General features: G+C 31.7%; 1 protein-coding gene across 5 annotated transcripts; it reads left to right on the top strand.

Moving 5' to 3' along the window:
- The first annotated feature begins 518 nt into the window (after positions 1-518).
- On the top strand, positions 519-7,436 carry LOC137806913 (Galactose oxidase/kelch repeat superfamily protein). 5 transcript variants are annotated; one of them, XM_068607296.2, is made up of 16 exons: positions 519-1,015; positions 1,103-1,181; positions 1,331-1,474; positions 1,821-1,898; positions 2,012-2,116; positions 2,705-2,771; positions 2,859-2,920; positions 3,363-3,502; positions 3,612-3,738; positions 3,845-3,959; positions 4,570-4,658; positions 5,115-5,198; positions 5,275-5,616; positions 6,332-6,844; positions 6,926-6,985; positions 7,154-7,436. In XM_068607296.2, the coding sequence occupies exons 1-16, from the start codon at positions 978-980 to the stop codon at positions 7,238-7,240; spliced, it is 2,130 nt and encodes a 709-aa protein (XP_068463397.1). In that variant the 5' UTR covers positions 519-977; the 3' UTR covers positions 7,241-7,436. The 5 variants fall into 5 exon arrangements, with proteins under 5 accessions (XP_068463397.1, XP_090156674.1, XP_090156675.1 ...); XM_090300548.1 differs by having other exon boundaries at positions 527-1,015; positions 1,321-1,474; XM_090300549.1 differs by having other exon boundaries at positions 530-1,015; positions 1,321-1,412.
- Positions 7,437-13,713: the final 6,277 nt, after the last annotated feature.

Genomic DNA, 13,713 nt, shown 5'->3' on the forward strand with positions numbered 1-13,713 from the left:
AAAAATAAATTACACATAACGTCACAAGATTAATGATAAAAACTGTCATAATAGACACTCGTAAAATATAAAGACGCTTGCTATAAATAAGTTGATGAATGTATATATTTATTAGTATTTATTACCCTCAACTATTAAATACCAAATACTAATTTGATCTTTGAAGACCCTTTAATAATAAATACCTTTTCAACATTTAAAAAATACTTAAGTTCTCTAAATATTCACTCTCAGATTTAGAATCCTTTTCAACCCAAACAAGAACAATAAATTTTAAAAATATAAGAAAATAAAAGGAATTAGAATTGTAATGAATAAATATGCCTTCTTTGATTATATAGAACTATTTGGAAAAATAAAAATGGAGTGAAAAGAAAGTGAGGGTTTTTACTATATTTTTATTTCGTTTATATAATTTATTTTTTCAATTAAATAGTTTTAATTTGGGGTCTGAACGGTAAATTGGGAAAGCATATGCATGCACAATAATTATTAATAAATGAGCAACGTTTCCAGCCAAATCCCCATTATGCGGACCTTACACTGACACTGCACTATTTCGCATGCTAACTTGCGCATCCTCTGTCTCTGCTCTTTCTCTTTCTCTTTCTCTTGCTGTTGTCAATGCTATCTTCACTCCTCACTCCCAACTTCCTTTCTTCTCACTTCTTCCAAACCACAGCACAACTATCCATATCATCCGACGTCGTTTATAAAAAACAGCACTATCTTACCTTTTTCTTTTTCCCCTTTTCTCTCATTATTGTGAATCTGATTAGTATTATTACCCACTTTTCTGGACACAGCATCCCAAACCAAACCACAGAAACTCTTTCAGAGACTCATATCAAATAATGTGTCTTCCCTTTCTACCTTTTTAGGGTTACTTCCTCACTCACTCACTCACTCAATCTTCATCCTTCTCTGTTTTACCTTTTCTTCTACCTTCCTTCCTTCTCTCTCCTCTTTTTATCAACATGTTTGGCTTCTCTCGTCGTCGTATGAAACTTGGCAGGTAAATCAACCCTTTCTTTCCTCAATCACTTGATTTGGTATGTGTGTGTGTTTGTGATGTAATAGTGTAACATTTGTGTTGTGTCAGATTGAAGGTGCAGCTTTCTGAGGCCAACCAGGGAACCAGAACTCCCATCAGGCACCCCAAACGAAATGGAAACTCCAATGTAATATTTTTTGTCAACTAACTCAATTTCATTTATATACACTATTTTAGTCATAGTCAATGTGGGTGGGGGTTCCAACATATTTTCATCTTCACTCAAGTTATGAGTTTGGACAGTGGGATGTTGACTATGTTTTAAGGTTGTTCCAGGGAGAAGGAGATGCAGGGTCTAGTGGCCATTCTGATGAAGTTGATTGCCTGCCTTCGACTGAGATAAGTAGTTGTGCATCAGGTAGCTCAGAGAACTGGATGGTGTTATCTATTGCTGGGGATAAGCCCACTCCTAGATCCAATGTCTGTAATCTTATGATTCTTTTGCTTCTTATCTTTTCTGAAACTGCAAATATTTTTATTCCATCAGTACCAGTATACAGGGATTTGGCTCCTCTAAACTGGACAATGGTAAAATAAGTAATCTTAGTAGTTGGTGAGAAAATCATCAAATAATATTGTGATACATTCATGATTTGTTTTACATGTGCACTTAAAAATCAACCGTTGATGAGAAACATCAAAGACTGACATTACATACTTTACTCGCTTAAGTGAATTGCTCATCTTAAAGTAGCTGAATCCTCATATATAGTAGCAGTGAAGGTAAAAGGACTGAACTTTTGTTTTCATTGTGAAATATGAGCAGCATGCAGCAGCAGTCATTGGGAATAAGATGGTAGTGGTAGGCGGTGAATCTGGGACTGGCTTGTTGGATGATGTACAGGTATATGTGGGAGATTGTTACTGAGATTGTGAGCATAAACATGAACATTATTTACTACTTACTAGCTTGTTTGTTGGTCATTTCAACTGGGTTCTATACATTTTCATTTTCAGGTGCTGAATTTTGATAGATTTTCATGGACCAAGGCATCGTCAAAGCTTTACTTATCACCAAGCAGTCTGCCACTGAAGATTCCAGCATGCAAGGGCCATAGTTTGGTACTTATGTCCTATTAGCAACAAATTCTTATTGACATTGCTTCATTGTGCAAGCCATGGGATAACATGTCTCTCAATGTATGTAAAGGTCATAAAATTGAATTTCTCACAAAAGTTGAAAAAAGAAATAAGGGGCCCACTGTGCACCCTTGGTGTCTATATACACATTATTCGTGAGCAAATTCTGTCTGCAACAAATGGATGTTCTACTTAATAATGATAATCAATCATATCTCGTTGCATGACCCCTTGGTCTGATGAAGCAAGTGGAGGAACCATTAATTAAATATTATATAGAAAATATGGGCCCTCCAACATACAATGTTTATAGAAAGAGAGATTTGAGAGAAAATTTTAGAATGGAAAAGACAACATTTTCCAATTTTAAAAAATAAAGGAAAATCCATCAAGAATATGGTTCACGGTAGTAAATAAATAGAAGCTTGATGTGAGGAACAAGAAAAGTGCCATAGCTATTTGACTACTTCAGTATACTATTATAGCTTTGTATCAATTGTATAAATTATAATAATTGATATGATTTGTGTCTGTTTTTGAGTCTCTTACACTTGATGATAAACTTACAAGGTATCCTGGGGCAAAAAGGCACTTCTAATTGGAGGGAAAACAGACCCGGGAAGTGACAGAATTTCAGGTTCAATTTTACGTTATCTACATGTAACGGTTCTTTGCTGTTTAATGTTGTGAAATTATTCTGATTATAGTTTTTGTATTTGTATAGTATGGGCATTGGATACAGAGACAGAGTGCTGGTCACTGATGGAGGCGAAGGGAGACATACCAGTAGGGATATCCGTTTCATAAATGCAAATGCTGCAGTGATAGAAATTGCTCTTCGTCATTGTCTTTATCGATATATCCAAATGCTTGTAACTGTGATATTATGTTACATATTTTGCTCCATCATATTATTGAATCTTGATAATTAAAACGTAAAAAAATGAACCAGGTAGTAAATTATGATTGATGACTTCCCAGTGGATGGGAAAGCTTTGTGTTGCAATCAAATTGATATTTTTCACACTCAACAAGCATGTAATTCTCATGTCTTGTTACATTTGAATGCTGTTTCGTTACATTACAAGGAATTCAAAAGCATAAACAATTGCAGAGAAATGATACAGTAGCAACCTGTAATTGCACATTTACTAGATCTAATATATCATCCTTTTCCTTTAATTAAAATCTATTTCTGGACTTTGACACTTCGAGTTTGTTTGGCTAGGTTGCTCGCAGTGGTCACAGTGTTGTTAGAGCGGGCACTGTTTTAATATTATTTGGTGGTGAGGATGCTAAAAGGAGGAAGCTGAACGATCTGCACATGTTTGATCTCAAGTCCTTTACATGGCTTCCACTTCACTACACGTAAGTGATTGAAAATGAAAGGAACTTTGGAAAGAAAAAGTTGGACTTGTGATTATTTAGTCATAATCACCCAGTATGTTATGTTGCTTTGCAATCATATTAATTGTAGGGGAACAGCACCTTCTCCCAGATTCAACCATGTTGCTGCTCTCTATGATGATAAAATTCTTTATATATTTGGAGGATCATCAAAATCCAGGACCTTAAATGATTTATATTCACTTGACTTTGAAACGGTGAGTAAGCTCTGTAGGTCCAAATGTGTCTATATTTATACTGCAATATCATGCGGATGAATTCTTGATAGACCATTTAATCTGATAAAAATGTATATTTCTTCAGATGGCATGGTCGAGAGTAAAGATACGAGGTTTTCATCCATCACCCAGAGCTGGTTGTTGTGGTGTCCTATGTGGCACTAAATGGTATATTACAGGGGGTGGAAGCAGGAAAAAAAGTATGTTTTATAATGGAAGAAGCATTTGTTCATGATATTAAACCTACTATTTATTTGTGTTTTGAACTTCTGCGATCTTGTACCTGTGGAGTAATAATTTATATATTGGCCTGAAGTGTTTTTATTCTGCTTACTGTGTCATAATTGTTACTCTTTGACTTTCTTTTGTAGTGTTAATAATTCTTTTGGTTTATAAACTTTGTGAGCATTTCACTTTATTCGTTAAGCTTATTGGGCTATACTTATCTAGGAAAACAATATTTTTATAGAAACGGTTTTTCTTTATCCATGGGGCAATGAGTTTTGATGTATTAGGGGTATCTAGAAAAAATCTGATTGGGCAGTGAATTCTGTTTATAAAGGAAAGGACAAACATAATATTATACATTAAGAAACTTGCACGTATTTCAAGTTTTTACCCTTGGCTCAAGCGACCTAGCTGAAGTTATATATAATATTATCTAGCGAGCAAATATTGTTAAAGTAGTTTTAATTGTATTTAGTATTGCCTTCTTTATGCGTTTTACAGCGGCCAGGACATTATTTCACACTCTATAAACTTGCCTTACTCTATTAATTTTTTTCAAAGTTTCGTTCTTCTATATTCCAGGACATGGAGAGACTGTGATATTTGATATTGTAAAAAATGAATGGTCTGTGGCAATCACTTCGCCTCCATCTTCTATCTCTACAAATAAGGTATGGCTCTCATTCATCTGCTGTCACATACTGGCCTCACTTTTTTCAACTTTCATTTATTTTTTTATTTAATTAAAAGCTTATTAAATAAATAATAACCAATTAAGTAATTATAATATGCTGATTATATTTCATTGGCAAAGGTCCTTGGGCCTTCAAATGATTTTTAGTCAATATATTTCCTGTTTCTTTATTAGCTTTGATATGTTAACATTTTCTTCACAGAATCAGTTAGTAAGACCACCATGTTCCGTGGTGGTTAAGTGCAAATTCGATATCCATCAAATATGATATTTTCATTGATTGTTTCAACCAATGAAATTTTAAATTAAATTACTTCCTTTATTAAGAACTACCTTAATAATATAATTATTATTTCTAGATGTCTTATATTTCATATGCATGGCCATCATTTCTTCTTCCTGATAAATTGAGCAAGATCTGTTGAATTACCAGGGTTTCAGCATGGTACTTGTGCAGCACAAGGAAAAGGATTTTCTTGTTGCATTTGGGGGATCCAAAAAAGAGGCATCCAATCAGGTTTGACAGAGAATATGAAGTTAATGTTTGAGTTCATTCTTATTTAAATTTAACCTTTTTCTTCTTGATTTGACAGGTAGAAGTGTTGATAATGGAAAAGAACGAATCAGCAGTAGGGAGACAATCAGCTCCCGGTAAATGTTCAGCATCTGTACTACTTGAAAAACATTCATCATCAGCTAGATTTGCCTCCCAACTTAAAGATTGTTCCCAGAATTTAGTTGACTCAGTTGCTAGACAAAATCTGGCTTCTGCAATAGAACATGGTTCTGGCAGGAGATCTCTGTCAGAATCCCTGGTTGTTGACCCCAATTTCCCCCCCACCAACACCTCCCTTCGTAAGCAATTTGATCATGATGAAGAATACAATACTGATCTCAAGATGGACAAGAACTCAGATGAAAGTTCTTTCCCTCGGGTAAAACATTCTTCTTTCAGCCTTGTGTTTCTAATATATATAACTTTTGTTGGACGTCTCGATACATTGGATGCTTTTCAAATCATGTCGAACCCAACTTAGGCATTTTACCTGGAACATATCTTAAAGAGTTATATGCATCTTGTTTCAACATGCGTAAAAATAATATAAATATAAATGAGATTTGTTTATATCATGTACTTGGTATTCTACATATTTCTAACCCCAAACACATTTATGTAATCAGGTTCTTTTCTGATTATGTCATGACATTTGGTTTTGGTCATAACATGAACTGTGCTCTCTGAGATGTTAAATCGTAATTTGAACATTCAGAAGTGAGAACTGTATATTGTGATGTGCAAATTGTAAAGAACATCTTTATCATCGCAGTTCCATTTTATATTTGCATGAATTGCATAGACCGCTGGTAGTGGTCTGTTTATGGTTCAAGTAGGGTTTCCTCTAAAACCATATCTGTATGCTGGGGTATTTTGCCTGATGTTGTCATCTTTAACCCTCCTCACCCTTCACTGCACGTAGATCAAATGTTATTTTATAATTTTTGAAAGTCCATAGTCAAAACCAGGTATTCTAATGTTAAAAACATCTCAATTCATGCTAATTTTAGCAATAATTCCTATTCCTATTCTGGTGCTAATACCTATAACTAAAGAAAAAATGGAACATGATGTTTTTATTTGATGCATTTCAGTCTGGAGATCACAGAACAAATGAAAATCACCATGGCAAACAGATGAACACTTGTGGGACCAAGACCAATATAGAGGAACAGGCAATGTTATCCGGGATTCCAAACCAACAAAACCTAGTATTTGAAAATGAAATGCCAGAAAGTGATAATTTGTCATTTTCTGAAAACAATAAATCAGCATCACTGTCTTCTTCAAATGTCTATCATTACTATGAAAGTAAAGTGGCTTCCCTGATAAGGAAAAATGGAATTTTGGAGGGACAACTGGCAGCTTCCCTGGCAAGCAAAGAAGCTGCCGAGAAAAGCTTGACGTCTGTTCTTAAAAGTAGGCAGGAAATGGAGAGGAAATTGGCAGATGCACATAAGGAGATGGAATTGATGAGAGAGAAGCTGGCCAGTCTAGAGTTGGCCCAGGAGGAGGCCAACAACCTATCAAACATTGTGCATTCTGACAATGTACGGCTTGAGCATGATGTGGCCTTCCTTAAGGCTGTATTAGATGATACTCAGAAGGTACGATACATGCATGACCTCCTTTGATTGGAGCTTCTGCATATATGGTTATTATTATTGACTGACCAAAATTTGCTGTAGGAGCTGCATTCTACAAGAGGAGTTATTGCCGGGGAAAGAGCAAGGGCATTTCAACTACAGGTACATCATCTTTGGATCGAATAGTTTGACTTCAACTGATAGAACCTTTTGTGTTTTGTATGAAAAACCCCAATTAATGTTTCCATTCATCTGTATCCGGTTTATGTTACTACAATGTTTTAACCGAACTTCCTTGTACTTGCCTTATCTTTGTTGGGTGTTGTACAGTATGAAGTTTTTCATCTCAAACAGAGATTGCAATCAATGGAAAATCGAGCATCTACTACACCCAGGAAACCGTTTCATGTCCAGTGATGTGAATGTTCGAAGTAGCTCATTCCACTTAAATATTTGATGTGTACATATATTCGAACCACTGAATCACACCATACAAGTGCTGTGTTTTTTGCCATTGTCCATATCAAGAAGCATCGACTATGTAAATATATTTGTTTTTACTTAATAATTCTAATTTCTATCTATATTTGAGGGCAATGATTCCGTGGATGAAGTTCAAGTTTGGTGTAAATCTTGAGGCATTTCCTTTCTTTCTATAACACGTTAAAGATATTTTTATTTGTCTAAACTTTTATTCCTGTAGCGACAACTTCCTGTGTAAACAATTTGAGGTCTAATTTCTCGCAAGTCGTTTACATGTTCCTGGTTTTCTAAGGAAAATATTCATTTAAGATAAATTCATACTAAACATTATTAGTAGTTTTGGTTTAAGAGACAATATGTAGCATGATTTTGTAGTATGTTTGTTGAAATTATTGTTAGTGTGGGAAACTAATGGTGGCCAAAGGTTTGCTGCACAGTAGTTCTTTGTTTGTTGCTTTACTAATATATGTATATATGGAAATGAAATTAATTAGCATGAGCTGGAAGAGAGCTGCAATGAGAGAGAAAGACATTGCAGAGGGAAGAGACAAAGAGGGTGCGCATGTTAGCATAACGTGGATGTCAGTGTCAGGTCATTGTTTGGGCTCCGTATAACAAGGATTCTGGTTGGGAAGTCCTACCCTACAAGTTTTTTTTTATTCAATTTGTAAGATAGTGACTTCAAAATGGAACCACCACTTTTTAATTTTATTTTTTCTTCTCTTCAAATTTTAAAAATATTATCATTTAAATTATTCAATCAAATATATTTTACCATTTAAAACTAGACCAAACCGATCTAATGTGGACCAGTTATACCCTTATCCTCGTAACACTTTTTGACGTGATGACAAAATCTTAATCATCACAGAACCTACCTCTTTATAAAAAAAAGTACAGTGCTTATTTTCATTTCATTCTAAATAGTTTATCAAATTTTGGTCTACTCTTATGTCATTTGTGTATAATCTTACGTGTTATGTTATCGTAGTTATAATTAGCAAGTTTAGAAAATAATGGTACAACATTAAAAAAAATTATGAAAAACCCAATTAACCTTTGATGAATGAAAAGTTTAAACATTGGTAAATGTTAATTGGTGCTGTGTGTGTTTTTTTTTTCTTATAGAATTAAACAAATATTAATTGGTAAATTTTATGTGTTTTAACGTTTCAATAATTTGTGAAGGCAATGTCACGAAATCCCTAAATCACAATCGTAAGAACCTTATCAGTGAGAATATTCACTAATTTTTTAGTGGGTTAATATATATTATCTGTAGTAAGGAAAGAAAAGCAAAAAATGGCAAGTAGTGATACTTTTAGTTATTACAATTAATGATGAGTTAATTAATGTTAATTACTCACACCGCACCAAGCTGAACTCAATGTGCTAGTATTAAATTCGTTTTTAATTTGCATATTAAGTTTAAAAGCAATCAAACATCTGAAAGAACAAATTCATTCTAATTTAATTAGAGAAGATGCTTTACATTATTAAGATTAACAAGTTGCACATAAGTACATATGTACATTTTGTTTACTAATAAATATGTTTAAGATATCCAATTTTTTATCAGAGTTTGTCTAGAAAATCTTTCATCTTTTAAGAGATATGAGTAAAATAAAATATATAAATGATACAAAATTTATCTTATAAATTGATTTTGAAGGATTGTAAAGATTAAACGTAATATTCAATAATATCATATGCGTATGGATTTAATTCTTTAATGCTATCTTAGTTATACTATAGAGGTTTTATGTATGTTCCATTACTTTATTTTAATTTTAATACATTCTTGTAATTTTTATCAAAAGATAAAAATATTTCATATTTTAATAATTTTTTATTTAAAACTTATTTTTTCTATTTTTATTTTATTTTTATGACTTAGAATTTTATTTAATATTTAAAAATTAGTTTATGTCAGCATATTATAATGCAGTATTTAATACGACATATATTTTAAATTTAGGACTTGCATTGAAAATATTCTAAAATCATGTTTTTGAGATTATTTTATATATAATATTAAGAAAGACAAGATAGGGGAGCATTACACTATATGTAAACTTGATATTTGTAAGATATATAAATATCTTACAAATTTAAAATTCAATTTTCAATTATAAGAAAACGTGGAGATTCTGCTGTGTGTAATTAACCAAAAAGATGAATTTAATTCGCACAATATTTATATAGCTAAGAGAGAGGTGTGCCAGGGAAGTTAGAAAGAAAAAAATGTGTTGTAAAAAATGTTGTATAAATAAGACATTTCTCTTAAAAATATAAATATTTTTAAGGCTTACTGAATTATTTAACTTCTGACTTCAGGGATGGTTGACTTTTGGTTTAAGTTCTTCTTTCTTATAGCTTTTACTTTGCATAAAAATTATATCAATTCATTTTTATAATAAAAAAAATCATTTATAAATGACACAACTCTAAATTTAATTTTAATCGAAATAAATTTCATTTAAAATTATATTTTGTCAATAGTCATTATACATATATAAACCATTTCTGCATTAACATGTAAATGATTGAGTGAGATTGAAATCAGACCTTCTTATAACAAGTTTCTTGGTTTGAATTTGTTAATTAGAAAACACAATTAAAAGAATCACGAAAATGAGCTAGTTAATAATATCACTATCCTTTTCCTAGACATAATGTTGAGGATATTAAAAATTCTTTAGTGTTAAATGGGGAAACAGATAGTGTTGGAGGTGTTCCAACAGTCTCCATCATGTCCTCAAACTGAATTCTTTCTGCATAAAATGGCAGCTTTTCTTCTATTTGATGAGTCTATTTGAAAAAGAAAAACATCATATCATATATATTGATGCTCCACTTTGTGTTTTTGTCAATTTGTTCAAGATTTAACTATTTGATGATGTTATCAAAGGGATATATCCAATTCACTTCTATTCTAGTTTGTGCATGCATGTGTCCCTTTTCATCTCGAATAATGTTATCACATGATAACTTTTAAATAATTTCTACACATTTTTCCTTTTCAATCCTCCACATTTATTATCTTCTCTCTTAATTTTTTTTTTCAAATCCATAAGAGTTAAATATGTTTTTTATTTTCATATTTTTACGTAAAATTGGTTTTCATCTCTAGTTCAAACTTTAAATAGTAAGAAAATTATTGAAATGAGTTTTTACTAGTTTTTTAACGTGAAAAAAAAAATTCTAGTATGAATCAGGTGCTAAAATATTTCATGCTAACTCATTGCTGACGCTAATGTTATAATATTATAATATAATTTACGTTAAAAACTTGTTTGTTACGTAAAAAAACTGGTAATAATTCATTAGAATAGTTTTTTTACTACAAAAACCCATAAGATATAAAATGTGGAGTAGGGATAAAAATCAATTTTACGTTATAGGATGAAAAACATATTTAAGTCTATTCATAATTATAAAAATTGAAACTCACTTCCAAAATATCATATTTACTCTCCAAATTTATTTTGCTTATATGACTAAATACTATTTGTTAACATATTTTATTTTACAAAATCTAACATTTTTCATTGTTGTACAAATTTGTATTGTTGTATATATTTGTTTCATGTATCATATTATTGTTCATCATCAAACATTTTTTTGGCCCTCCTTTGTTCCAAATCAAATATATACTCATTGTTACTAGTTTTTTTATTTTTTTTATTTAAGTGACTCTAAAGATAGTTTTACAATACACATCAAAGTAACTTTTTTGTGGTTTCTCTCAAAGATTAAGTATTCTCTTCCATTTTCAATGAAAATGGTTCTTATGAATGAAAATATTGGTAGATTATATCTGTGTTATTATACTTTAAAGTATAATGTTAAAGTAGTAATGTAATTTTTGTTTGTTTTCAACAATGAAGGAATGTTGTGTATGTAATAAGAGCAACTTTAAAGTTACTAATTAAAAGAGAAACTATAACACTACCATACATAATTTAAAATTGAATTCCTAATCGAAAATCAAAGTGACTAAGAAAAAAAAAAACAAAAGCTCTTACAAGATTTCTCTATTATCTTTTCATTACAAGAAAATCATTAAATAACAATTAAATTTAGAGAAAAAAATAATAATTAGTCACTATATTAATTAAATTAGATACTATTTTAGAGACTAAAAAATTATTGGTATCTAAAGTGATTTCTATTATTAATAAAAATTTATAAAATAATTTCTAAATTGGTATCTAAATTAGCTACCAAGGTTTTAACTACTAATATTTTAGATTCTAAATTAGTCTCTAAAAGACTAATAGAGACTAATTTAGAATATAAGTAATTAGTAGATAAAACCTTAGAACCTAATTGTAAGATAACAATTTAGAAACTACGATATAAATTTCTATTAATAATAGAAACTACTTTAGATACCAATATTATTTTTAGTTTATAAAATGACTCTAATTTAGTTAATATAGTAACTAATTATTTTCGTCTTTAAATTTTTTTTTTCTATTTTACAATTTTCTTTGTAGTGTTGTTTCATTCTTTCTTTGAAATCAATGGTGCATATAAAACATTATCTTGTTGGTAGATATTTAATATTTGCATTTATCTTGTTTCAATATTTTTTCTTTTGGTCTATCAGGTTAATATTTCATCATGTCTTTCCCTATAGACATCTTTGGAGTTTGTTATGGGATTGATATTGAAAAGCAATATGATAGAGATAGAGTTGTCACCAAAATGAATATCATTGAAATTGAGTCTAAAGAGTGAGAATATGAACAACCTAATGTTATTTTCAATTATAATTTTATAAATGATCTTATTGTTTAATTTGAAGTGTTGGACATTCTTAGATTGTGCATAATAATTGGAGTGTGTTATGTCGTTGCTAGATGACTTAATTCATATATAGTATTGGAAAAGTACAATTAGATAATGTGAAGTCTCAAAGGTTTCCCTACTTGTCATGTTTATTTTACATGATAAACATTTCTTTTATATTTTTTTTGGTAATGTTTGAATTTTTTTTACTTAAAAGAAGATTTTCTTATAATGCCTAATATATAATTTTTGGAAATATAGAAGAAACTCAATTATAATTTGTTTTTCTATATTCAAATATTTGTTATAGTTTGTTTTTTCTTATGTACGTGTAAATACAACATTTAAACATATCATATTGATTATTTGTAAAGTACAACCGTCATGTTGATAACATTTTAAAAATATTATGAAAAATCTAATTTTATTAAATATTCATTTTGCTCTTTTGTAATTTGCAATTATCATTTTATTAAAATTAATTGTTTCTATTTTTATTTAAGTAGATATAGGATTAAGTAGATATAGGATTAAGTAGATATAGTATTTTAATTTTTATTTCTAGTTTTATTTTGGAGTACTCTAACTCAACAATCAACTAGAGAAATTTTATTTATCTATGTTTAGATCATTAGTCTCATATATGTTTGATCAAACTATGTTCGATGTTATATCTAATTCTTGTTGTACTGGTGCGATCAGATGACTCACTGAGTCGATCAGCACTCGACCCATGTCGCCACCCAAGTAATAAAGAGACGGTCACATCGCTACACGTGGTCGACCGACCCATAACGCTCAAGTCAAAGGTTGACCAGATTAGCAAGGCTAACCCATGGTTAAGGGTGGCCTAACACAACCCTAAACGTAAACCAACTCCTTAATTCGGCCCAACAGTGAAGACCCATTAAGGTAATATAAATAGCACGCATTTGAAGAAGAAATGTACATCATTATCTACAGTACTCTGACAACCAAATACCAATACCCCATCTGACTTGAGCGTTGGAGTGCCTTCTGTAAGTACCATCCCCGCCTGTGGAGCAGGACTACCGAGAGGAAGGAAGCACATCAAGGAGCACAAATGTATTAAGGAGTTTCAAGAGTACTAGATTGACCGGATACAGGAGTAAGAGCAATTGTTCTCTAGGTCCCCAAACCCGTTCGAGAACAATTGGCGTCCACCGTGGGACCGAGAGAGCAGCGTAAAGAAACAACAGTAAATGGTATCGATCTGCAGTATGGCAAGCGAGAGAATGTCTGAAGCAGATCAAGCGACAATGATGTTGGCGCTCCAGAGGGAGCTAGCGGAGATGAAGAAAGCCCATGAGGAGGCTACCAAGAAGAACGAAGAGGAAATCAGGAACCTCCGAGTGGAGAATAGAGAGATGAAGAAATTAGTGGATGAAAGACCATCTCTTGTCCCGACCAACCAGGTGGGCAGGTCCTTCGCCACAACCGCCGCCCCCAGGTTGAGAGGGAGCCGAAGAACAACAACGTCACTGTAGAAATGGATGGAGAATCCCATCCCCACAAAACGGTGAACACAACAAGCACCGCTGGCCCCGACCGTCGTCATCCCTTCACCGATTTTATCATGGACACCCCCT

This window comes from Phaseolus vulgaris, chromosome 3 (genome assembly GCF_051622355.1).
Source record: "Phaseolus vulgaris cultivar YP4 chromosome 3, ASM5162235v1, whole genome shotgun sequence".
Classification (NCBI taxonomy): Eukaryota; Viridiplantae; Streptophyta; class Magnoliopsida; order Fabales; family Fabaceae; genus Phaseolus; species Phaseolus vulgaris.

Excerpts from the sequence above, each read along its gene's own strand:
- LOC137806913 (XM_068607296.2), top strand. The coding sequence starts at position 978 with ATGTTTGGCTTCTCTCGTCGTCGTATGAAACTTGGCAG. Across the intron at positions 2,772-2,858 it reads GGGAAGTGACAGAATTTCAG|TATGGGCATTGGATACAGAG; the intron begins GTTCAATTTTAC and ends GTATTTGTATAG. Across the intron at positions 5,199-5,274 it reads AAAAAGAGGCATCCAATCAG|GTAGAAGTGTTGATAATGGA; the intron begins GTTTGACAGAGA and ends TTGATTTGACAG.